Source organism: Schistocerca gregaria, chromosome 2 (assembly GCF_023897955.1).
Source record: "Schistocerca gregaria isolate iqSchGreg1 chromosome 2, iqSchGreg1.2, whole genome shotgun sequence".
NCBI lineage: Eukaryota > Metazoa > Arthropoda > Insecta > Orthoptera > Acrididae > Schistocerca > Schistocerca gregaria.
Genome location: NC_064921.1, coordinates 153,502,893 through 153,530,525, shown reverse-complemented (window position 1 = coordinate 153,530,525; position 27,633 = coordinate 153,502,893). Strand labels below are relative to the sequence as shown.

Genomic DNA, 27,633 nt, shown 5'->3' with positions numbered 1-27,633 from the left:
GTTCTATGTACTGACTTGGCAGAAAATCCTAAGAAATTTTGGTCTTATGTCAAAGCGGTAAGTGGATCAAAACAAAATGTCCAGACACTCTGTGACCAAAATGGTACTGAAACAGAGGATGACAGACTAAAGGCCGAAATACTAAACGTCTTTTTTCCAAAGTTGCACTGTAGTTCCTTCTCTAGATCGTCGCACAGATGACATAATGGTAGATACCGAAATAGATGACAGAGGTATAGAAAAACAATTAAAATCCCTCAAAAGAGGAAAGGCCGCTTGGCCTAATGGGATACCAGTTCGATTTTACACAGAGTACGTGAAGGAATTTGTCCCCCTTCTTGCAGCGGTGTACGGTACATCTCTAGAAGAGCGTAGTGTTCCAAAAGATTGGAAAAGGGCACAGGTCATCCCCGTTTTCAAGAAGGTACATCGAACAGATGTGCAGAACTATAGACCTATATCTCCAACGTCGATCAGTTGTAGAATTTTGGAACACGTATTATGTTCGAGTATAATGACTTTTCTGGAAACTAGAAATCTATTCTGTGGGAATCATCATGGTTTCGAAAAAGACGATAGTGTGAAACCCAGCTCGCGCTATTCGTGCACGAGACTCAGAGGACCATAGACACGGGTTCCCAGGTAGATGCCGTGTTTCTTGACTTCCGCAATGCGTTTGATACAGTTCCCCACCTTCGTTTAATGAAGAAAGTAAGAGCATATGGACTATCAGACCAATTGTGTGATTGGATTGAAGAGTTCCTAGATAACAGAACGCAGCATGTCATTCTCAATGGAGAGAAGTCTTCCGAAGTAAGAGTGATTTCAGGTGTGCTGCAGGGGAGTGTCGTAGGATCGTTGCTATTCGCAATATCCATAAATCACCTTGTGTATGAGATCGGAAGTTCACTGAGGCTTTTTGCAGGGAATGGCAAGTGAATCTCAATATAGATAAGTGTAATGTGCTGCGAATGCATAGAAAGAAAGATCCCATATCTTTTAGCTACAATATAGCAGTCAGCAACTGGAAACAGTTAATTCCATAAATTAACTGGGAGTACGCATTAGGAGTGATTTCAAATGGAATGATCATATAAAGTTGATCGTAGGTAAAGCAGATGCTAGACTGAGATTCATTGGAAGAATCCTAATGAAATGCAATCCGGTAGCAAAGGAAGTAAGTTACAGTACGCTTGTTCGCCCACTGCTTGAATACTGCTGAGCAATGCGGGATCCGTACCAGATAGGGTTAATAGAAGAGATAGAGAAGATCCAACAGAGAGCAGCGCGCTTCGTTACAGGATCATTTAGTAATCGCGAAAGCGTTACGGAGATGATAGATAAACTCCAGTGGAAGACTCTGCAGGAGAGACGCTCAGTAGCTCGGTACGGGCTTTTGTTAAAGCTTCGAGAACATACCTTCACCGATGAGTCAAGCAATATATTGCTCCCTCCTACGTATATCTCGCGAAGAGACCATGAGGATAAAATCAGAGAGATTAGAGCCCACACAGAGGCATACCGACAATCCTTCATTCCATGAACAATACGAGACTGGAATAGATGGGAGAACCGATAGAGGTACTCAGGGTACCCTCCGCCACACACCGTCAGGTGGCTTGCGGAGTATGGATGTAGATGTAGATCGGAATTAGCATACGCATTATGGTTTGGTTTAGCGATGAATTCCTCTTTCATTTTAATGGGTTCGTCAATAAGTAAACTGGCGCTTTTGGGGGAATGAGAATCCGTATTTCGCAATCGAGAAATCTCTCCACCCTGTGAGGTGTGCACTGTCCAATCACGGAATAATCGGTGCGGTATTTGTTGATGGCATGGTGATTACCGAACTGTACTTGAACGTTAAAACAGATGATTTGACTTCCATTATCCAAAGTGACCCTGATTTCGACAAGATGTGGTTCATGCAAGACGAAGCTCGACCCCATCGAATTGTTTGACGCCCTGGAGGAGCGCTTTGGGGACCGCATTCTGGCTCTGGGGTACCTAGAGGTGACTGGCATGGGCCTCGATTGGTCGCCATATTCTCCAGATCTGAAAACTCTTTTTTGTGGGGCTATATGAAAGACAAGGTGTAAACAGCAATAGCCCCAAAACCATTGCTGAGCTGTAAACATCCATTCAGGAGGTCATCTACAGCATCGATGTTCCGACACTTCAGCGGGTCAGGCAGAATTTCGCTGTTCGTCTGCTCCACATCATCACCAATGATGATAGGCATATCGAACATCTCGTACCCTAAATCTGAATATCTGTAGTGACTTTTACATGTTGAATAAAGCGTGTGGAAGCCGTAGTCTGTAACTAATTCACGCTTTTTTCATATAGTTAAATAATAGCCGGCCGCTGGTGGCCGAGCGGTTCTAGGCGCTTCAGTCTGGAACCGCGCGATCGCTACGGTCGCAGGTTCGAATCCTGCCTCGGGCATGGGTGTGTGTGTTGTCGTTAGGTTAGTTAGGTTTAAGTAGTTCTAAGTTCCAGGGGACTGATGACCTCAGATGTTAAGTCCCATAGTGCTCACAGCCATTTGAAGTTAAATAATTGTCACCCTGTACTAACAGCACACTTGCTAGTCTGTGGAATATAATGTCTGTGAAACGCGCAAACAAATTATGGTGAAGCTCTTATTAACCCGGAAGTTGGTTTGAACAGCACGGTACTAACCTAAGAATGATTCTTTTGGAGATGGTTTGCCATGGCATTCGGCAACCCGTGAACCGACTCACACAGAAAATTTGGGTTTCGAATATACCATTAGAAAACTATCCGAAACGAATGCGACAAGCAGAAATTATTTCACAAGTAGTCATTGTTTCAGAATGTTGTCTAAAAGGTCTGCATTTAAATCCATACAAAGTCACTGTTCTGGATGAGTTACATGTCTCTAAACCGCACGGGTCCAGTTTAGGTGGCATTTTGTGGACAATGTGCTGTCGGGACATTTGGATACTACGCTCTTCATTTCTTAAAGACGACACCTTTGTAGACATGTCGTAGGAGGAGGAGATAAGTACGCTCCTGGAAATTGAAATAAGAACACCGTGAATTCATTGTCCCAGGAAGGGGAAACTTTATTGACACATTCCTGGGGTCAGATATATCACATGATCACACTGACAGAACCACAGGCACATACACACAGGCAACAGAGCATGCACAATGTCGGCACTAGTACAGTGTATATCCACCTTTCGCAGCAATGCAGGCTGCTATTCTCCCATGGAGACGATCGTATAGATGCTGGATGTAGTCCTGTGGAACGGCTTGCCATGCCATTTCCACCTGGCGCCTCAGTTGGACCAGCGTTCGTGCTGGATGTGCAGACCGCGTGAGACGACGCTTCATCCAGTCCCAAACATGCTCAATGGGGGACAGATCCGGAGATCTTGCTGGCCAGGGTAGTTGACTTACACCTTTTAGAGCACGTTGGGTGGCACGGGATACATGCGGACGTGCATTGTCCTGTTGGAACAGCAAGTTCCCTTGCCGGTCTAGGAATGGTAGAACGATGGGTTCGATGACGGTTTGGATGTACCGTGCACGATGTTGGGGCGTGAGCGGAAGACGGCCTAACGGTGTGCGGGACCGTAGCCCGGCTTCATGGAGATGGTTGCGAATGGTCCTCGCCGATACCCCAGGAGCAACAGTGTCCCTAATTTGCTGGGAAGTGGCGGTGCGGTCCCCTACGGCACTGCGTAGGATCCTACGGTCTTGGCGTGCATCCGTGCGTCGCTGCGGTCCGGTCCCAGGTCGACGGGCACGTGCACCTTCCGCCGACCACTGGCGACAACATCGATGTACTATGCAGACCTCACGCCCCACGTGTAGAGCAATTCCGCGGTAAGTCCACCCGGCCTCCCGCATGCCCACTATACGCCCTCGCTCAAAGTCCGTCAACTGCACATACGGTTCACGTCCACGCTGTCGCGGCATGCTACCAGTGTTAAAGACTGCGATGGAGCTCCGTATGCCACGGCAAACTGGCTGACACTGACGGCGGCGGTGCACAAATGCTGCGCAGCTAGCGCCATTCGACGGCCAACACCGCAGTTCCTGGTGTGTCCGCTGTGCCGTGCGTGTGATCATTGCTTGTACAGCCCTCTCGCAGTGTCCGGAGCAAGTATGGTGGGTCTGACACACCGGGGTCAATGTGTTCTTTTTTCCATTTCCAGGAGTGTATTTAACGTCCGTCGACATCGATCTCATTAGAGACAGAGCACAAGCTCGGATTAGGGAGGGATGGGGAAGGATGTCAGCCGTGTCCTTTCAAAGAAACCATCGCGGAATTTGCCTGTAGTGCTTTAGGGAAATCAGGATGACAGTACGGGTTGTGAGCTCAGTATGCTAAACACAGCAACTGTCGTGGTAAATGCACTCATAGAACACACTCCGGTATGCATCACACAATCTACACCAGTACGTCGAACAGCCGTTGCATAATCTTAATATTGGTGTTGTTCAATTTAGGGACGGGTTTTACTTTGGCTTCACATATTCAGACACGCTGATGAAGTTAATTTGTTTATTATCCTACACCGTATATACTTTTTTGGATGTCAAATTGGATCAGCCAATTGTTCAGAGAAAAGAATCACTATTGCTCAACCGGTTAAACATTGGGATCGAGCAGCATCAGATTACCTGAAGATCTGGCGTCCGTAAGTGAGCTACAAAGAATCAAAACGTTTAAACAATGGGTCAACAGTGTCAGTACCAATAACAATGTAATTAACAATGAATTATGTACAGTTAATGGAAGTTAGCTCCTCATGCAGCTTACAATAAATTGTACTTCGCTTAGTGCTACTTAGGATGTCATCACATATGTACATATGTATATATAATTGACGTATTGCGTATCGAATGCACTCGCAAAATTCCTCTTTAAAAATGGTTTTGTCTGTAAAGAGAATCAAACAGACAGTTTCTGTTTACGCTGGGTAACGCGTGAAACATGTTATGAACAGTATTTCTTTGGGCTGACTCCGGCTACACATTGCAAAAGCGAAATTAGAATTATCTGTTGAAACCCCGGACCAATAGCCTGACGACCATAAGGAAGCGCGCGCGCACACACACACACACACACACACACACACACACACACACACACACACACACACACACACTTATACAGGGTGTTACAAAAAGGTATGGCCAAACTTTCAGGAAATATTCCTCAAACACAAATAAAGAAAAGATGTTATGTGGACATGTGTCCGGAAACGCTTAATTTCCATGTTAGAGCTCATTTTAGTTTCATCAGTATGTACTGTACTTCCTCGATTCACCACCATGATTTCATACGGGGTACTCTACCTGTGCTGCTGGAACATGTGCCTTTACAAGTACGACACAATATGTGGTTCATGCACGATGGAGCTCCTGCACCTTTCAGTCGAAGTGTTCGTACGCTTCTCAACAACAGATTCGGTGACCAATTCCATGGCCTCCACGCTCTCCTGACCTCAACCCTCTTGACTTTCATTTATGGGTGCATTTGAAAGATCTTGTCTACGCAACCCCGGTACCAAATGTAGAGACTCGTCGTGCTCGGATTATGGACAACTGTGATACTATACGCCATTCTCCAGGGCTGCATCAGCGCATCAGGGATTCCATGCGACGGAGGGTGGATGCATGTATCCTCGCTAATGGAGGATTTTTTGAACATATCCTGTAACAAAGTGTTTGAAGTCACGCTGGTACGTTCTGTTGCTGTGTGTTTCCATTCCATGACTAATGTGATTTGAAGAGAAGTAATAAAATGAGTTCTAACATGGAAAGTAAGCGTTTCCGGACACATGTCCACATAACATATTTTCTTTCTTTCTGTGTGAGGAATGTTTCCTGAAAGTTTAGCTGTACCTTTTTGTAACACCCTGTATGTCTCAAGTGTTTCAGCAGATATTTGTAATTTCTGCTTTCGCGGTGTGTAGCTGGAGTCAGTCACCCCAAACAGATGCTGTTCATCACATGTTTCACGCGTCACCCAGTGTAAACAGAAAGTGCTTCTCTTTACAAACAAAACGATTTTTAAAGCGGAATGGTACAAGCGCGTACGATAGATAGGTCCAGAAATTAGTCTACTGCGACATTCGTTTTATCGATATGTGCTAATGGGTTAGTCGAAGACTAACGAGTGCTCCACCAGCAACTGAGCAGTGTGGCTTAAAGGCGATAGCTGTCGGCGCGGGCCGGCGTGGCGCTCTCTCTGCTGGAGTACTTGTTATTCTTCATGTTAACACATCCCAGCAATCTAATCCTGGCCCGCTCCTTCGAATGGGCACGCTGGTTTGTTTGTATCAGGAAACAAACCGACAGTTTCCTTTGGCACTGCTCTCATGAAACATGATGAGCACAGTTTGTATGGGCACGACTCAAGCTGCTCTTTACAAAAACGAAACTGCAAATATCTGCTGAAACACGATAGAATATGCGCCTGATGACGTTTTGGAGAGAAACTAAGTATGTATAAACATGTTACGATACTATGTACATATGTGCGTGTGTTTCGTGTGCCTGTAGATATGTTAGTGGCGAAAAGGTGAGAGGACAAACGACAAAGAAAGTGCAGACTCTGAATATAAATGTTTATCTGTACAATTTATCCATTCTGTGAGGCTGAAATAAAATTTCGCAGCATTAGCGTCGCCTTACCACTTACAGAGGACGACATCATTGCACTGTGTAAGTCACGAAAAGAAGACATGAAAGTGACGCCAGGACACTAAGTAATGCATAAGATAATTAATCACGCTAAGGTGTAGTACAAGACGATGTGTCACGTGTGTATGTAACAAGCGTAGTAAGCGGAACTCTCATGTAGCGCGTCTTATTCCATTGTTGTTAAGCTAACGCAGAGGTTCGAAGATTGGTGCAGAGAATGAAGTTGAACTTAACGTATATTAATGCAGCGTACTGTGTGTAAAGTAGCGAGGAGATACTTTACTGTTGGCGATAAATTGCTAGAAGCAGCAGGCTACCAACAGTAAAAGGTATTAGAGTATCCGCCAGGAGCAATTCAAAGCGCAATGACCACATAACACAAATTTAGGGAATGGAGTGATTTTCCTAAATCGCTCAAGGCAGATGCTGGAAGGGCACAGACGATATCCTTCCCCAAGTCTAAGATAATGCGAGCTTGTACTCCGTCTCTAAGGACCGTGATGTCGACGGGACGTCAATCTTCCTTCTTCCCTCTCTAGGGAAAGCAGACGCCAGGGTGAGATCCTCTGGAAGAATCGTAAAGAAAGAAGTGGTTCACAAATACAGTCGTTCGATCGATTCCTGACTATTGCTCATTTGTTTGGCATGCTTATTAGCACAGACAAGAGAGGCTTCGTGCATACAAACTGTCTTACTGTTCAAATTACAGAAACGTACGTTCTAAGAAGAGTTGGTTAATGTATCACTGTTTCTCCAAAATTCAAAAGAAAGGGAGATCCCGTCGACGACGAGGTAATGAGGGACGAAACACACGTTCAGGATGGATAAGGACGGGAAAAGAAGTCAGCCATGTCCTTTTGGAGAAACAATCCCGACATTAATCTTAAGGAGACCTGATCGTGAGAGAACTTGCTATGATTGACTACACTAACGTTGGTACACTTTTTTTCAAAAACTGTTTGTTCGAAATAAATGAATGCCACATATTCTTCAAAGTGTATTACTTATATGCTAGTAGCATTGTTATCACGCTAGAAATTCCAAAAAAGTATGTACAACTTAAAACACTGGTATTTAAAAAGATTATATCTAAATACTTGTCAATTCTTTATCCGACTGGCATAATTCTGACAAATTTTAATGAAAGTAATGTAATTAATCTCTGTACCAAGTTTCAGTGATATAAATACATTAGTTTCAGAGAAAATTGTACCTAAACCTAAAAATTCCATACTTCTGGAAAATACATTTAATGTTTTTGATACGATCTTTTCAACCTACATTCAAAGTCAAAACTCGTCAGGTCCACAGTTTTCACTGTTGCAGGTTTCTGTATCCTCCAGTTTGGTTTGGAGGCCCTCTTTAGCCAATTGTAGTATCCTTTGCTCGGCCTCCCGCGTCGTCAGCTAGTCAGTTGTTAGAATCACATCCCCCATTTCCACCGCAGGTTCTATACCCATACGTCTGAAAACTTTCAACTTGCTCGCTAACCCATCAGTGAGATACAACACTGCGTTCATGATACTTGTTTAAGACAAGCGCGCTCACACCTGGTTATTCAGTCTTTCGTTAGGATTCTGAGTTCTCCGTGGATGCATTAAGCAAGTTTCCCTTTGTTAGCTAAGTTTCTATAGATATGTTTTGTAACATGTGCTACGGACATTGGTAGAGGATGGTTATGTCCATCAGCAGCTACATTATCTCATTGATACTTACACAAAGACTCGGGGCCAGCCATCCTGATTTAGGTTTTCTGTGTTTTCCCTAAATCGCTTCAGCAGACGCCGGGATGGTTCCTTTGAAAGGGCACGCCCAACTACCTTCCCGATCCTTCCCTAATCCAATGGAACCGATGACCTCGCTGTTTCGTCCCCTCCCCCAAATCAACCAACCATCCAACATAAAATCAAACACTATCTGAAATCACTTTCTTTTTTTTTATTTTAGTCATCTGCCTGGTTTGATGTGGCCCACCACTCTTTCCTGTGCCAACCGCTTCATCTTAGACTATCACGTGCCACTTACGTCCTCAATTATTTGCGGGATGTATTCCAATCTCTGTCTTCCCCTACAGTTTTTGCCCTCTACAGCTCCCTCTAGTGACATGGAAGTCATTCCCTGATGTCTTAAAAGATGTCCTATCATCCTGTCCCTTCTTCTTGTCAATGTTTTCCACGTATTTCTTTCCTCTCTGATTCTGCATAGGACCTCCTCATTCCTTACCTTATCAATCCACATAATTTTCAACATTCATCTGTAGCACAACATCCCAGATGCTTCGATTTTCTTCTGGTCCGGTTTCCCCAAAGACCATGTTTCACTGCCATACAAAGCTGTTTTCAAAACCTACATTCTCATAAATTTCTTCCTTAAATTAAGGTCTATGTTTGATATTAGTAGGCTTCACCTGGCAATAATTGGACGGAACAAGTTATATGGTATAAGTGTTTATTGTAATAAACTTTATAACGTGCACAGGCAGCGGGCCAACTGCGGCTCCTGGCTTAGCTGAGAGACATACACGCTCGTCCGTTACAGGATCTCGAAGCTACCTTACAACGGCGCTAATCGTACCTGCTAGCACAAAAGACCACTTCTGCACGTAGGTTGCAAGGTCTCCAGACAGGGAGGACATTACACTGGATAGTCTGACCTCCCCTTTTTGGAAGCAGCCTCTAGATGGCAGTTGGGGTGAGTTGCAGAGTCCAAACAACTTACGTAGCTTGCTTAGCACATATTGCGAAGCAGTGCTCAAATAATAAATACAATAAAGACAAAGAAAGTATGCTGCAGCAGGGATAGACACAATTGACAACAGGCGGAAGAGCGCGGGTCAGTTCCTAGAAAACGATTCTTTCCTATTAATATGCACAAAATTTCATATACAAAAACCAAACACATTCTCTTCAGGAAGAACTGGAGAACAATTTCATACAATAAGAAAAATTCGTTATTTCAGCGGTTTTTGAATTCCTGTTTCCTTTAAGCGATTTAGGGGAATCACAGGAAATCTAAATCTACATTATTGGCCATTAAAATTGCTACACCACGAAGATAATGACATGAGGAAAGTTTCCGACCTATTTCTCACACACAAACAGCAGTTGACCGGCGTTGACAGGTGAAACGTTGTTTTGATACCTCGTGTAAGGAGGAGAAATGCGTACCATCACGTTTCCGACTTTGATAAAGGTCGGATTGTAGCCTATAGCGATTGCGGTTTATCGTATCGCGACATTGCTGCTCGCGTTGGTCGAGATCCAATGACTGTTAGCAGAATATGGAATCGATGGGTTCAGGAGGGCAATGCGGAACAGCGTGCTGGAGAACAACGGTCTCATATCATTACCAGTCGAGATGACAGGCATCTTATCCGCAGGACTGTAACGGATCGTGCAGCCACGTCTCGATCCCTGAGTCAACAGAGGGGGACGTTTGTAGGACAACAACCATCTCCACGAACAGTTCGACGACGTTTGCAGCAGCATCGACTATCAGCTCGGAGACCGTGGCTGCGGTTACCCTTGACGCTGCATCACAGACAGGAGCGGCTGCAATGGTGTACTCAACGACGATCTTGGGTGCACGAATGGAAAAACGACATTTTTTTTCGGATGAATCCAGGTTCTGTTTACAGCATCATGATGGTCGCATCTGTGATCGGCGACATCACGGTGACCGCGCATTGGAAGCGTGTACTCGTCATCGCCATACTGCCGTATCACCCGGCGTGATGGTATGGGGTGCCATTGGTTACACGTCTCGGTCACCTCTTGTTCGCATTGAAGGCGCTTTGAACAGTGGACGTTACATTTCCGATGTCTTACGACCCGTGACTCCACCCTTCATTCGATCCCTGCGAAACCCTACATTTCAGCAGGATAATGCAAGACCGCATGTTGCAGGTCCTGTATGGGCCTTTCTGGATACAGAAAATGTTCGACTGCTGCCCTAGCCAACACATTCTCCAGATCTTTCACCAATTGAAGACGTCTTGTCAATGGTCACCGAGCAACTGGCTCGTCACAATACGCCTGTCACTACTCTTGATGAACTGTGGTATCGTGTTGAAGCTGCATGGGCAGCTGTACCTGTACACGCCATCCAAGCTGTTTTTGACTCAATGCCCAGGCGTATCAAGGTCGTTATTATGGCCAGAGCTGGTTGTTCTGGGTACTGATTTCTCAGGATCTATGCACCCAAATTGCGTGAAACTGTAATCACATGCCAGTTCTAGTATAATATATCTGTCCAATCCATACCCGTTTATCATCTGCATTGCTTCTTGGTGTAGCAATTGTAATGGCCAGTAGTGTGGATACTGGGCCAGGAATTGAGCTCCTGTCCTCCTAAATATGAGTCCGGGGTCTTACCAATGGTCACTTCCACTCGGTCCCAGATTCGTCCCGCAAAATTATCACAGCGGTGAAGACAGAGAAATATAAGCTTGCCACGAATCATTCCATAAATGTAACAGAGAAGTGGATTTTGGGGGGGGGGGGGGGGGGAGGGAGGGGGGCGGAGATGAAACAGTGAAAAATAATACCCACACAAATATGCCATTTTCTGCATTGCTTCGAGCGCCACTTCTCAACTGCGTAAGAACAACTCCTTTCTAGCGACCGAGTTGCAGGACCTCAGATATAAATGATGTAAGTAGTCCTTGGTTCTTAAGAATAAGATAATAGCAACTGCCAGTGCGCCGTGTATGTTGGAAATCCCAATTTGATTCCAAAAGCGTCTGGTTGACCGTGTTCGCAGTTAGATTTACAGCCTGACCCAAATTTTGATTAATCGCGATAAATTAAATCTGTTTGCTCTGTAGTGAGCATCAAACCCAAGTCTTCAGGCTTCAGCCGGTTGGTCCGATTTCAGTCATTTCGAAGAACTTAATCGGCTATCGAGTTATCGAGGGTTCAGGATACAGCACGCACAGGCATATGCTGCCCCAGGGGCTCATTTCACTAGAAGAAGACGGGCTGCAGAGTAAACGGAAGAGTAGCAGCCGATCGACTACTCGACAATGCAAGTGATTGTGGAGCGAGAGAGCCAGAGAGAAATGAGAGGAGCCACCTCCCTTCCCCTCTGGTTGGAGCGGGAGGAGCAAGAACAGTGGGTGAGGCTCGGATTCGATTTCAGCAAAAGGGAACGCGGTGGGGAGGGGGGGGGGGGGGGCAGACTGCAATCTCCAGACAATCGGCCACCGAGGATCAAAGGCGAGCAATGCGGTCACTCGCTGGGCTGATGAGCCAACCGCAGCGGTGGCGAAAGCCGCTCGTTACCAAGCGGTTCTCTTTCTCAATCAAAGGCGTTTGCTGAACCTCCCACACACATGTGTCCATTGAATAAGAAGAGGGTTGCTTCCGAGTGCACGGCACCTACGAAAGAATACTTTAGAGCCGTGTAATTCCTGCAGAAAGTGATGCTGCGGTGCTCATGTTAGCCTGCAGAGGAGATGAATTAGTTTATATGAATAGCCTGGTACGGCCGTATAATTTCCTAAGCTTCTTTTCTGACCTATCTGTCATGTTGCGCAGTTTAATAGTAGGCCAGCACTGCAAGCTAATTGATGTTAATGACAATAATTAATAATGAACTATTTTACACTCGTATGCGGTATTTTCAATGAACAAATGCGAGGATGAAGTGTGCCAGCAGTAATAGTGTTAACTACCTCCTATCTTGTCAAGTGACTTCATATCTATTCCGTATTTATGGATTTCCGGAAGGCTTTTGACACTGTACCACAGAAGCGGCTCGTAGTGGAATTGCGTGATTATGGAATATCGTCTCAGTTATGTGACTGGATTTGTGATTTCCTGTCAGAGAGGTCACAGTTCGTAGTAACTGACGGAAAGTCATCGAGTAAAACAGAAATGATTTCTACCGTTCCCCAAGGTAGTGTTATAGGGCCTTTGCCGTTCTTTATCAATATAAACAATTTTGGAGACAGTCTGAGCAGCTGTCTTCGGCTGTTTGCAGATGACGCCATCGTTTCTCGACTAATAAAGTCATCAGAAGATCAAAACAAATTTTAAAACGATTTAGAAAAGATACCTGAATGGTGTGAAAGTTGGCAGTTGACCCTAAATAACGAAATGTTTGAGGTCATCCACATGAGCGCTAAAAGGAACTCGTTAAACTTCTCTTACACGATAAATTCAACTAAATACCTGGGGATTACAATTACCAACAACTTAAATTGGAAGGGACACATAGAAAATGTTGTGGGGAAGGCTAACTAAAGACTGCTTTTTATTGGCAGAACACTTAGAAAATGTAACAGACCTACTGAGGAGACTGCCTACACTACGCTTGTCCGTCCTCTTTTAGAATACTGCTGCGCGGTGTGGGATCCTTACCAGGTAGAACTAACGGAGTACATCGAAAAAGTTCAAAGAAATGCAGCACCACGTTTGTACTATCGCGAATTATGGGAGAGAGTGTCACAGAAATGATACAGGATTTGGGCTTGAAATCGTTAAAGGAAAGGCGTTTTTCGTTGCGACGGGAACTTCTCACGAAATTCCAATTATCAGCTTTCTCCTCCGAATGCGGAAAATACTTTGTTGACACCGACCTATATAGGGAGGAACGATCACCACGAAAAAATAAGGGAAATCAAAGCTCGTACGGAAAGATATAGGTTTCATTCTTTCCGCGGGCTGTATGAGATTGGAATAAAAGAGAATTGTGAAGGTGGTCCGATGATCCCTCTGCCAAGCACTTGAATGTGATTTGTAGAGTATCCATGTAGATGTAGATATAGATGTAGAACTTTTATTCGTGTAGTCTTGCAAGTGTCTGATAATTATTCATACCCTTAAATATACGAGGATTGCCCAGAAAGAAAGTTCCGGTCGGCCGCAAGGGGAAACCAAAGTGAAAATCAGAATCCTTTCAGCTACTTCTCTGCATAGTCGCCGCTGTCTTAGACATCCGTCGTAGCATTGTGCCAACTTTCCAATACCCTCGTCGTAGAAGGCAGCTGCTTGTGCTTTCCGCCAGTTCCCTAAGCTGGTCTACCATTTGGTGCCAAGATGTTGTCTTCATAACCAGCAGCTCATGTGAGCAGAGATGAACCTCACAGGGAGCTACTTCCGAGCAGTATGGTGGGTGATCAAACACTTTACATCAAAAATAATGCAGGAGCGTCTTCACAGCTCCTGTAGTGTGCGGCCGAGAATTGTCATAAAGAAGTTAATGCATGACATTTACATTATGTGGGGTTGTATGAATTCAGGCGAAATCTCTCGGTAGGCACCCATACTTGGCGGAATATATATTTTTTGCGTCGTTACGTGCGCTCTGTGCTCTCAGAATTGCATGGTCGACGGGCATACTGGAGACACTGCCAAATCCATCTGTGCAAAGCATCGTCGCATTTTCGCTGTGGATTCCATTTCGCGACCGATCGGGGCTTATTTTCTGGACATCCCTCGTACCTCCAAGTAGAAGTAACAGTTCTAAAGGATGACACGACCTGACTCGAATAGCGATTTGGCGAGCAACATAACGCAGAAACCGCAATAAACGTTGCGAAAACATTTCAGTGGTAATGCCTCTCTGAAAATTATTCATGAATTGGGAATTACACTACTGGCCATTAAAATTGCTACACCACGAAGAAATGCAGATGATAAACGGGTATTCATTGGACAAATATGTTATACTAAAACTGACATGTGATTACAGTTTCACGCAATTTGGGTGCATAGATCCTGAGAAATCAGTACCCCGAACAACCACCTCTGGCCGTAATAACGGCCTTGATTCACCTGGGCATTGAGTCAAAAACAGCTTGGATGGCGTGTACAGGTACAGCTGCCCATGCAGCGCAACACGATACCACAGTTCATCAAGAGTAGTGACTGGCGTATTGTGACGAGCCAGTTGCTCGGCCACCATTGACCAGACGTTTCCAGTTGGTGAGAGATCTGGAGAAAGTGCTGGTCAGGACAGCAGTCGAACATTTTCTGTATCCAGAAAGTCCCGTACAGGACCTGCAACATGCGGTCGTGCATTATCCTGCTGAAATGTAGGGCTTCGCAGGGATCGAATGCAGGGTAGAGCCACGGATCGCAACACATCTGAAATGTAACGTCCACTGTTCAAAGTCCTGCTGCTAACCGCAGTGTTAACTGTCGTTTCGTCCGCGAAATGTGGGAATCACTGCCCGAATGGAAACGGTGGTTTCGCTGACACCCTGTATGCCATGCCCTCGGTCCTTTTCGTGACGATTCTGAGCGGCGGTGTGTGTGAAATTTGTTCCTCTGTCACCCATAAGGAAACTGCGCGATTTAGAAGCTGGGAAGTGCGGTTCTGACCTCCATCGCGGAGGCTTCAAGAGAAGGTGTGAAATATGGGTAAGAGGGACTGTGGCGACCTTCCTATCGTGTGACACGTCCACGGTGGAGTTAGGCAGTATTATGGCGAAATTTAAGGGAAGTTGGATCTCCCTATCCCGACAGTGTTAAATTTAGTGTCTTCCCTGTATTTCAGGAACCACTGTAGCCATTGACGTGAAACTTTTGCAGGACATTAAATTATATGTTTTGAGTCTACTGAATTACAATAGTTGCATTTGAGCCACTGCTTTCGTATATGTTGTTGTTGTTGTGGTCTTCAGCCCTGAGACTGGTCTGATGCAGCTCTCCATGCTACTCTGCCCTGTGCAAGCTTCTTCATCTCCCAGTACCTACTGCAACCTACGTCCTTCTGAATCTGCTTAGTGTATTCATCTCTTGGTCTTCCTCTACGATTTTTACCCTCCACGCTGCCCTCCAATGCTAAATTTGTGATCCCTTGATGCCTCAAAACATGTCCTACTAACCGATCCCTTCTTCTAGTCAAGTTGTGCCACAAACTTCTCTTCTCCCCAATCCTATTCAATACCTCCTCATTAGTTACGTGATCTATCCACCTTATCTTCAGCATTCTTCTGTAGCACCACATTTCGAAAGCTTCTATTCTCTTCTTGTCCAAACTAGTTATCGTCCATGTTTCACTTCCATACATGGCTACACTCCATACAAATACTTTCAGAAACGACTTCCTGATACATAAATCTATACTCGATGTTAACAAATTTCTCTTCTTCAGAAACGCTTTCCTTACCATTGCCAGTCTACGTTTTATATCCTCTCTACTTCGAACATCATCAGTTATTTTACTTCCTAAATAGCAAAACTCCTTTACAACTTTAGGTGTCTCATTTCCTAATCTAATTCCTTCACCATCACCCGATTTAATTTGACTACAGTCATTATCCTCGTTTTGCTTTTGTTGATGTTCATCTTATATCCTCCTTTCAAGACACTGTCCATTCCGTTCAACTGCTCTTCCACGTCCTTTGCTATCTCTGACAGAATTACAATGTCATCGGCGAACCTCAAAGTTTATATTTCTTCTCCATGAATTTTAATACCTACTCCGAATTTTTCTTTTGTTTCCTTTATTGCTTGCTCAATATACATATTGAATAACATCGGGGTGAGGCTACAGCCCTGTCTCACTCCTTTCCCAACCACTGCTTCCCTTTCATGCCCCTCGACTCTTATGACTGCCATCTGGTTTCTGTACAAATTGTAAATACCCTTTCGCTCCCTTTATTTTACCCCTGCCACCTTCAGAATTTGAAAGAGAGTATTCCAGTCAACATTGTCAAAAGCTTTCTCCAAGTCTACAATTGCTAGAAACGTAGGTTTGCCTTTTCTTTATCTTTCTTCTAAGATAAGTCGTAAGGTCAGTATTGCCTCACGTGTTCCAACATTTCTGCGGAATCCAAACTGATCCTCCCCGAAGTCCGCATCTACCAGTTTTTCCATTCATCTGTAAAGAATTCGCGTTAGTATTTTGCAGCTGTGACTTATTAAACTGATAGTTCGGTGATTTTCACATCTGTCAGTACCTGCTTTCTTTGGGATTGGAATTATTATATTCTTCTTGAAGTCTGAGGGGGTTTCGCCTGTCTCATACAACTTGCTCACCAGCTGGTTTTGTCATGACTGGCTCTCCCAAGGCCGTCAGTAGTTCTAATGGAATGTTGTCTACTCCCGGGCGCCTTGTTTCGACTCAGGTCTTTCAGTGCTCTTTCTGAAATACAATTTTTTAATTACACGGTTAACATTTTGGTCCTTTTTTGTACGTTATCCTAAATAATTTTAATTATTCATAACATTATGTTCTTCTTTTAGTTCAGTAGACTCAAGATATGTATGTTAATATTCCCTGAAAATTTTATTACTCTACTCGTAGTGGTTTCTCAGATTTAGGGAAAAATGCAACAGAAAATTATTCAAAAGCCTGTAACTCACTTAATAAATGCTTAATTTTTTTATTTTTAGTCACTCAGAAGCAACCTTGATCATACTCTATATAATTTTCTTGATCTTTTTCCAAATTTTTTCTTCTTTTCTTCTTTCTGGACTACTTAGTGGCCAACTGTACTGCATAATATGCCTTATCAATGCGAACTTTGTCCAAGTTCTCTGATGCAGTTTGCTCCAGGATTGCTTCCCGTATCCTGTAGCACTTTCCCCCTACCAATATTGCCATCATTAAAAGCAATAACAGCATTACTGGCCCTCTCCCCACTTTAGTGTCTTCGTTCCAACAAAACCATTTTTTGCTAAGCGAGTCCATATAAGATTGTTGAACGACTCATTATGGTTTTGAGTCTGACCATGCAGACACTTCTCCAGTAATTCAAGATTTGCCAGGTCTCTATAAATAGGTTGTATGATATCCATGACTGCTGCTAGGGTGGAATGTTTATGGGTGCATGAACTGAGTACTGGGCATTGCGGTAATTGCACCATGAATCAGGTCCAGGAGGGCAAAGGTGATGTACTGGTTTTTCATCAGTTGACAGTCTGTGGCAGAAGGTAGCCCATACTGTCTGCTTCATTTTCAACAAATCCTCAGTATTATTTCTAATGGTCATTCCATAATACTGCTGTAGTTCATCAATCATTTTGTCTGTCACCCTGCCTCTTCTGGCTTTACTACCACTTCGACATACAACGCCTGTTATATGAAAACATAAGATACTGGCCGGCCGATGTGGCCGAGCGATTCTAGGAGCTTCACTCTGGAAACGCGCGACCGCTACGGTCGCAGGTTCGAATCGTGCCTCAGGCATGGATGTGTGTGATTTGCCAGGTCTCTATAAATAGGTTGTATGATATCCATGACTGCTGCTAGGGTGGAATGTTTATGGGTGCATGAACTGTTTGAGTACTGGGCATTGCGGTAATTGCACCATGAATCAGGTCCAGGAGGGCAAAGGTGATGTACTGGTTTTTCATCAGTTGACAGTCTGTGGCAGAAGGTAGCCCATACTGTCTGCTTCATTTTCAACAAATCCTCAGTATTATTTCTAATGGTCATTCCATAATACTGCTGTAGTTCATCAATCATTTTGTCTGTCACCCTGCCTCTTCTGGCTTTACTACCACTTCGACATACAACGCCTGTTATATGAAAACATAAGATACTGGCCGGCCGATGTGGCCGAGCGATTCTAGGAGCTTCACTCTGGAAACGCGCGACCGCTACGGTCGCAGGTTCGAATCGTGCCTCAGGCATGGATGTGTGTGATGTCCTTAAGTTAATTAGGTTTAAGTAGTTCTAAGTTCTAGGGGACTGATGACCTCAGATGTTAAGTCCCATAGTGATCAAAGCCATTTGAACCATTTTAGATACGATACTGCTTTTGACAGTGCTGCAAATACAAACACGTAATTTAACTTTTATGGCACAGCGATCCACAGCCTTCTATATAAAAAATTACCGTTAGATCTTGAAGTAATGGACGTAAAAATTTTAACATTTTCAACCGGTGTAGATTGTATTTAAAAAAAATACTTCCCATGTGTGTTTATAAGTGTTATATATATATCATTTTATTCGGAAAATTGCAAATTATATAATGAGACAAAAATAGGAAAATGTAAAGAAAAAATTTTGCCGTTCTAACTCCCCTTAATGCCAATGAAGCTACCTTAAATTTCACATGATCTTCTGATTGTTTGGTTGATTTGGGGGAAGGGGCCAAACGGCGAAGTTATTCGGTCCCATCGGTTTAGGGAAGGATCTGGAAGGAAGTCGGCCGTGAACTTTCAAAGGAACCATCCCAGCATTTGCCTGAAGCGATTTAGGGAAATCACGGAAAACCTAAATCAGAATGGCCGGACGCGGATTTGAACCGTCGTCCTCGACTGCGCAACCTCGCTCGGTATGAACTTCTGAACTACAGCCTTCTTTTTCGCATGTGTTGACACCTTGCTCTTCGAAGAATCGCAGATCCAGAGGGTGACGTCGCAGGGCTCTACGACTTTGCACCATTATAGCGGAAGGTTGTAGACACTTTTGAGCCAGATCTCAAACTTTTGCGTCGCAAAGGGAGAACAATGCAGGGTTTAGAAATTGTGACGCTTTAATTGTGTTGTGCAGTGTCGCTGATGGCTATCCTCACTTATACAAAGAAAGAAATATCTCAGTCAGTTTGCAGACGTTAAGCAAAAAAGTGATTCCTCGAGTGTGAAATGACGCATCCCATCTGCTCTTCGTGTTCTGAGTTGACCGCATAACCACCAGAAAGACCTGGTAAGTTTACTGTGATGTCCAATGGCCGGTTTCTGCGGTTTATCGTCCGGCTGGTTACTGAATTTTACTGCGAGGGTATGAATGCGTCTAGGTGGACATGTCACAAAGATAGCGGCTAGCTAACGCAGCACGGCTCCCCTGCCCACACTATGGCTGTGAAGCAAACAGTAGAGTTGGAAATGACCGTGCTATAATCGCGCTAACTTCTACCTAGAGCAACATCACATGCTGGTCGAGCAAACTTTTATAGTTTCAAGTTACGCAAGGGACGAAATGTGTTCGTGCTCTATCTCTGCATCTCTGACGTGACAAGTACGATTTAACTATATTTACTTTACCTTACATGTGACTAGAGCTTTGTCGACCATACGCCTCCTCTGAGAGCCTCTTCCAGTTCTTTCCGTCGAGTGCACTGTTTGTCCATTTGGTGTTTACCCTAGCTATGTCCTCCCAGATGTTATGTTCCCACCTAATTCTGTATCATCCTATTCCTCTCATTTTACGTTTATAGTAATACTCCTCTGCGCCTGAAAGGTACCATTCACACTTTTCACATGGTGGAACTGGTTTCGGTTATTGGTGACAGCGCCAGTTTAAGTTGATCAGTAAAATGGATTCAGACGAAATTATTTGCCTCATGCTTTGAGCACAAGAGATTTATTTAGCTGTCAACATTAGGATAAAATTTCATTAGTATATATACAGGGTCGATCGCAATTAATAAGTAAAACTGACACAGGTGAAGGTATACGTCCCAGTAAGCATAAGTCAGCGACAAAGTCTCGACAGCTGGGTGGTCAGCGCGACGGAATGCCATGCAAAGATCCTTGGGTTCTCTTCCGGGCTAGGTCGGAGATTTTCTACGCTCAGGGACTGGGTGTTGTGTTGTCTTCATCATCATCATCATCATCATCATCGTCTCATCCCCAACGACGTGCAACTCACCGAAGTGGCGAACGGTCTATCAGACAGGAGACCCTAGCCACACGGCATTTCATTACATTTAAAAGAAACGAGCCTTTACGAGGTAATTGCGAATGTGAGCCGCCACCGATTTCATGATGAAATATTGTCCTGGTTAGTATAAATTTATGTGAAGTATTGAGTGTTTGATTAAATTCCCCTCATCCCTAGGCTCAAATTTAATCGACGCACTACCGCACGTTGCGCAATATTGGCTAATACGGTACAAGCACGATGGGGTACAAGCACACTTTACTGCTGATGTAACACAACATCTAACGCATCAGTATGGTGTAAGCTGTATAGGTGGAGCATGGCCTGTACGTTGGTCTCCAAGGTCACCTGACTTCAATCATCTGTGTTTCCTGTCTGACGTCCTCGAAAGTGAAGCGCAGAGGATATCAGCTGATACGGTTGAAGAACTTAAGCAGTGGATTTTACAGTCCTGTCAAAATTTGAAAAATTTACGTCACCATAGAGACTAGTACATCTAAATGCGAGGACGGGTGGTTTACGTTCTTTAAAAGATACAAGTGCGCAGAAAATTGTGAGTAACGGGTTGCAGCGAGATTGTATTTCCTACTAAGGTAGGCCTTGGGTAAAATTTGAAACCAATTAAATGGAGATTCCATCGAAAAATTTACATTACCGATACATTAATACAAACCAGGACGCAGGTCAGTGACTACATATTTGTAGTTACAGGTTAGTGGTAATTAAACTTTCACTACCTGATAGGGCTTCGGTAAAAAACGAGTGCGCTGTGGCCGAGAGGTTCTAGGCGCTTCTGTCTTGAACCGTGCTGCTGCTACGTTCGCAGGTTCGAATCCTGCCTCGGGCATGAATGTGTGTGATGTCCTTAGGTTAGTTAGGTTTAAGTAGTTCTAAGTTCTAGGGGACTGATGACCTGAGATGTTAAGTCCCATAGTGCTCAGACCCGTTTGAACCATTTTGAAAAACGAGTGATCTTAGATCATTGAAACTTTCTGGAAGAATGTTTAAGGAAATGCGGGCAGAAATAACCAATACTCCATTAAAACAAATGCATTTTAATTTCCACATTAGAAGATAAAATTTGTTAATTAATTACAATGTTCACATTCCAGGTTACTAACATTTCTCATTGTGACGAGATACTGCATCCACGACAGCCTGGCCAACCGCGCTCGAGATTGCTCTATTGCTGCCCGAAACATCTGATGTGAGATGTTGGCTACCTCCCTCTCCGTTCTCGTTTTCACCTTCCGACTAGTACTATTATCCCGTAGATAAACCTTGCCATTCACGTCGAAATCATAGAGGTTCAAATCTGGGTACCGGTTTGAAATATCCACAATTGATTCGGTTTTCTGCAGATGTGTCACGAAGTAAAAGAGTAACCTCACGAGCAGTGTAGGATGGAGCTCCATCGTGCATCGAAACAGCTGTGTCAGAAGCACATCTCTCCTGCAGTGCATGGATCACCTGCTGGCGAATCAGATCGTAGTAACATATGCGGTGCACTCTGCATGTCCTTCAAGCTTTTGATCGGAGTTTCTCGTGCACTGCTTGAAGATTGCACATTAAGTTGAGCATACTCAGCAGATGCAACAGAAACTACTTCAACAATTTGTGCAGCAATTGCCCGTTGACTTCTCCATAACGCAATTCCAAAATCATCAGTCAATTCGATAGTAACAGTAACTTCTTCAACAATTGGTGGAGCAAATGGCCGTCGGCCTCTACATAAGGCAATTCCAAAATCGTCAGTCAATTCAAACTCCCTAATCATGTTCAACGTACACTATGTGATCAAAAGTATCCGGACACTTGGCTGAAAAGACTTACAAATTTGTGACGCACTCCATCAGTAAGGCTGGAGTTGGTATGGTGTTGGCCCACCCTTAGCCTTGATTACAGCTTTCACTCTCGCAGCCATATATTCAATCAGAAACTGGAAGGTTTCTTGGAAAATGGCAGTCCATTCTTCGAGGAATAATCGCGCGACTGCTACGGTCGCAGGTTCGAATCCTGCCTCGGGCATGAATGTGTGTGATGTCCTTAGGTTAGTTAGGTTTAAGTAGTTCCAAGTTCTAGGGGACTGGTACCCACAGATGTAAAGTCCCATAGTGTTCAGAGCCATTTGAACCATCTTCGAGGAATGCTGCACTGAGGAGAGGTATCGATGTCGGTCGGTGAGATCTGGCACGACGTCAGTGTTCCAAAACATCTCAAAGGTGTTCTATAGGATTCAGGGCTCTGTGCAGGCCAGTACATTACAGTGATGTTATTGTCGTGTTATCACTCCGACACAGGCCGTGCATTATGAACAGATGATGAAACGTGTTGAAAGATGCAATCGCCACCCCCGAATTGCTCTTTAACAGTGGGAAGCAGGATGATGCTTAAAACAACAATGAAAACTACTGGCCATTAAAACTGCTACACCAACAACAAATGCAGATGATAAACGGGTATTCATTGGACAAATATATTATACCAGAACTGACATGTGATTACATTTTCACGCAATTTGGGTGCATAGATCCTGAGAAATCAGCACTCAGAACGACCACTTCTGGCCGTAATAACGGCCTTGATACGCCTGGACATTGAGCCAAACAGACCGTGGATGCCGTGTACAGGTACAGCTACCCATGCAGCTTCAACGCGATACAACAGTTCATCAAGAATAGTGACTGGCGTATTGCGACGAGCCAGTTCCTCGGCCACCGTTGACAAGACTTTTTAGTTGGTGAGAGATCTTGGAGAATGTGCTGGCCAGGGCAGCAGTCGAACATTTTCTGTGTCCAGAAAGGCCCGTACTGGACCTGCAACATGCGGTCGTCTATTATCCTGCTGAAATATAGGGTTTCGCAGAGATCGAGTGAGAGGTAGAGCCGCGGGTCGCAACACATCTGAAATGTGACGTCCACTGTCCAAAGTGCCGTCAATGTGAACAAGAGGTGAGCGAGACGTGTAACCAATAGCACCCCGAACCATAACGCCGGGTGATACGCCAGTATGGCGATGACGAATACACGCTTCCAATGTGCGTTCACCGCGATGTCACCAAACACGGATGCAACCATCATGATGTTGTAAACAAAACCTTGATTCATCCGAAAAAATGACATTTTGCCAATCGTGCAACCAGGTTTGTCGTTGGGTACACCATCGCAGGCGCTTCTATCTGTGATGCAGCATCAAGGGTAACCGAAGCCATGGTCTCCGAGCTGACAGTCCATGCTGCTGCAAACGTCGTCGAACAGTTCGTGCAGATGGTTGTTGTCTTGCAAACGTCCCCATCTGTTGACTCAGCGATCGAGACGTGGCTGCACGATCCGTTAAGGCCATGCTGATAAGATGCCTGTCATCTCGGCTGTTAGTGATACGAGGCCCTTGGGATCCAGCACGGCGTTAGGTATTACCCTCCTGAACCCATCGATTCCACATTCTGCTAACAGTCATTGGATCTCGACCAACGCGAGCAACAATGTCGCGATACGATAAACCGCAATTGCGGTAGGCTACAGTCTGACATTTATCAAAGTCGGAAACGTGATGGTACGCATTTCTCCTCCTTACACGAGGCATCACAACAACGTTTCACCAGGCAACGCCAGTCAACTGCTGCTTGTGTATGAGAAATCGGTTGGTAACTTTCCTCATGTGAGCACGTTGTAGGTGTCGCCACCGGCGCCAACCTTGTGTGAATGCTCTGAAAAGCTAATTATTTGCATATCACAGCATCTTCCTCCACTTGGTTAAATTTCGCGTCTGTAGCACGTCATCTTCGTGGTGTAGCAGTTTTAATGGCCAGTAGTGTATATATATCTGTTGTGTTTATAGAAAATCGCTACGAACTTACCCATCAAGACAATGTTACACGCATATACGTTTCCGTAAACAATCTGTGTGATTAGTATTTTAGATACTGCCAACTGCCGCTGAAGAGCGCAGCGCTAGCATATCACGACTAGGGTCACGTTTCATGAGACGTAGCAGACCGTTCCTCAACGTCCGCCGTGCTTCGCGATGAAAAACGCGTCTCGTGTGAAGAAGGCTTCAGGCGTGGCTCAACGAACAATCTTCGAAAGGCCCGTAAGATATGTCTTCTATAAGCCATGGCCCCGAACCTCTGCTACGTGGAACTAGCTCACAGTTCAAGGCGCAATAAACTAGCTACTACCTGTTCATAAACAACACTCGATACCAACAGTTCCAAAAGCGAAAGCTGACATTATTTAATTCCTTGTGGGAAATATTCTATTTGAGTCCTGATGATTTAAGTCATGTAATCCATTTTTGAGAAATATACTTTAACTAGCTGAGTACTCGGTATTGCCCATGTATCTGTCTGTTCCAATCTTCTGTTAGTTCATTTCCACCACCCCCCTCTATGTCCATCTCATCTCTCACCTGCTCTCTGTCCACCACCTCTTACTCCCTCTCCTTGTTCCCTGTTCGTCTCTCCGCCTTCCACTCTATGTGCATTTCCTCCTCTCCCCTCTATCTGATCATCTTCTGTTTCGCTATCCATTACGCTATCCATTTCCCCCTTCCTGTCTCTCTCTCTCCATTTCCCCTGCCCTTCTCTCTCCACGGTATCACTCACCACAATATGATGCTGGTGGTTCTTACGTCCACAGTATTTCTTTCCACATGGTAACTAATATGTGTACCAAATTTGGTTGAAATCGTTTCAGTGCTTTAGGATAAGCTTTGCCTGCATACGTACGAGTTAAATCTATTTCAGCTACATTTAACATATTTCACAAATATGGGTACACATACTCCTTCTGTATATCTAGCGAATTTCGCCCTGTAATTTCATTTTCACAGCTTATTGTTTATGACATCGTATATCCTGAACTACGTGCTGGACAGCGACAGAATTTTGCAAATACATCCAGTGGTAGATGTCGCCACTGTCTACAAAATGATTTGCGAATGGGATTAGTAGCAACGAAGTAGTAGATTAAAACTTTTTGCATGGTGTGGCAGTTTTTCACGCATCTTGATGGTTATGATTTTGTATCTCCTGAACTACCTGTCGTAAAATGATTCAGTGGTATACTTGAATACTGTCTGCAAAATGTGTCCTGAAAACTGTTAGTGGTAAAGAAGTAATAAATTAAAAGGTCATGCTTCATGCAGCAGTTTTACTGCATGAAAAGCGAAAATGTAAGCGATTATTTTTTTTACTTTCATCTTTTGCGGGAGTTAACAGCGAAAAATGTTTCTTAATGGTTTGAAATTATGGTCATGTTTCTTCCAAGTCTCTAAGTGCTCTTATTCTCAAATATTTGATAACTAAAGGACGTCTCTTCGTGCGACGTGAGCTGTACTACTTTTTCAATCACACCCGTATCCCTTCAATAGATAGATGGTTCTTACCCCCACAGTGATCTTTCCCAGACAGTAAGTGATATGTGTACGAAATTTGGTTGAAATCGGCCCATTGGTTTAGGCGAAAATGTGGAACATGTATACAAGGTGGTCCATTGGTAGTGACCAGGCCAAATATCTCACGAAATAAGCATCAAAAGAAAAAACTACGAAGAACGAAACTCGTCTAGCTTGAAGGGGGAAACCAGATGGCGCTATGGTTGGCCCACTAGATGGCGCTGCCATAGGTCTAACGGATATCAACTGCGTTTTTAAAAAATAGGAACCCCCATTTTTATTACATATTCGTGTAGTACGTAAATAAATATGAACGTTTTAGTTGGACCACTTTTTACGCTTTGTGACAGATGGCGCTGTAATAGTCACAAACGTATAAGAACGTGATATCACTTAAATTCAGCCAGTGCGGACGGTATTTGCTTCGTGATACATTACCCGTGTTAAAATGGCCCGTTTACCAATTGCGGTAAAGGTCGATATCGTGTTGATGTATGGCTATTGTGATCAAAATGCCCAACGGTTGTGTGCTGCTCGGTATGCTGGAGGACATTATCCAAGTGTCCGGACCATTTGCCGGATAGTTACGTTATATAAGGAAACAGGAAGTGTTCAGCCACATGTGAAACATCAACCAAGACCTGCAACAAATGATGACGCCCAAGTAGGTGTTTTAGCTGCTGTCGCGGCTAATCAGCACGTCAGTAGCAGACAAATTTCGCGGGAATCGGGAATCTCAAAAACGTCGGTGTTGAGAATGCTACATCAACATCGATTGCACCCGTACCATATTTCTGTGCACCAGGAATTGCATGGCGACGACTTTGAACGTTGTGTACAGTTCTGTCACTGGGGACAAAAGAAATTACGTGACGATGACAGATTTTTTGCACGCGTTCTATTTAGCGACGAAGCGTCGTTCACCAACAGCGGTATCGTAAACCGGCAAAATATGCACTACTGGGCAAAGGAAAATCCACGATGGCTGCGACAAGTGGAACATCAGCGACCTTGGCGGGTTAATGTATGGTGCGGCATTATGCGAGGAAGGATAATTGGCCCCCATTTTATCGATGGCAGTCTAAATGGTGCAATGTATGCTGATTTCCTATATAATGTTCTAGCGATGTTATTACAAGATGCATGACAGAATAGCGATGTACTTCCAACATTATGAATGTGCGGCACATATCTCGCGTGCGGTTGAAGCGGTATTGAATAGCATATTTCATTACAGGTGGATTGGTCGTCGAAGCACCATACAATGGCCCGCACCTTTACCGGATCTGACGTCCCCGGATTTCTTTCTTTGGGTAAAGTTGAAGGATATTTGCTATCGTGATCCACCGAAAACGCCTGACAACATGCGTCAGCGCACTGTCAATGCATGTGCGAACATTACGGAAGGCGAACTACTCGCTGTTGAGAGGAATGTCGTTACACGTATTGCCAAATGCATTGAGGTTGACGGACATCATTTTGAGCATTTATTGCATTCATGTGGTATTTACAGGTAATCACGCAGTAACAGCATGCGTTCTCAGAAATGATAAGTTCACAAAGGTACATGTATCACATTGTAGCAACCGAAATAAAATGTTCAAACGTACCTAAGTTCTGTATTTTAATTTAGAAAACCTACCTGTTACCAACTGTTCGTCTAAAACTGTGAGCCACATGTTTGTGACTATTACAGTGCCATCTATCACAAAGCGAAAAAAGTGGTCCAACTACACGAATATGTAATAAAAAATGGAGGTTCCTATTTTTAAAAAACGCAGTTGATATCCGTTTGAACTATGGCAGCGCCATCCAGCGTACCAACCGTAGCGCCATCTGGTTTCCCCCTTCAAGCTAGACAAGTTTCGTTCTTTGTAGGTTTTTCGTTTGACGCCTATTTCGTGAGATATTTGGCCCGGTCACGATCAATGGACCTCCCTGTATATATATCCATTTTCATAATATATATGCGCCTCAGAAGTT

The 27,633-nt window shown here is 44.2% G+C and overlaps 1 protein-coding gene across 1 annotated transcript in view; it reads left to right on the top strand.

Annotated features, from left to right (window-relative positions):
* LOC126335682 (uncharacterized) overlaps positions 1-9,202 on the top strand; it is a 193,545-nt gene extending 184,343 nt beyond the window's left edge. The window contains exon 10 of the mRNA XM_049999139.1: positions 9,169-9,202. Coding sequence (XP_049855096.1) covers positions 9,169-9,202 — 34 coding nt within the window. The remainder of the gene's footprint in view (positions 1-9,168) is intronic.
* Positions 9,203-27,633: the final 18,431 nt, after the last annotated feature.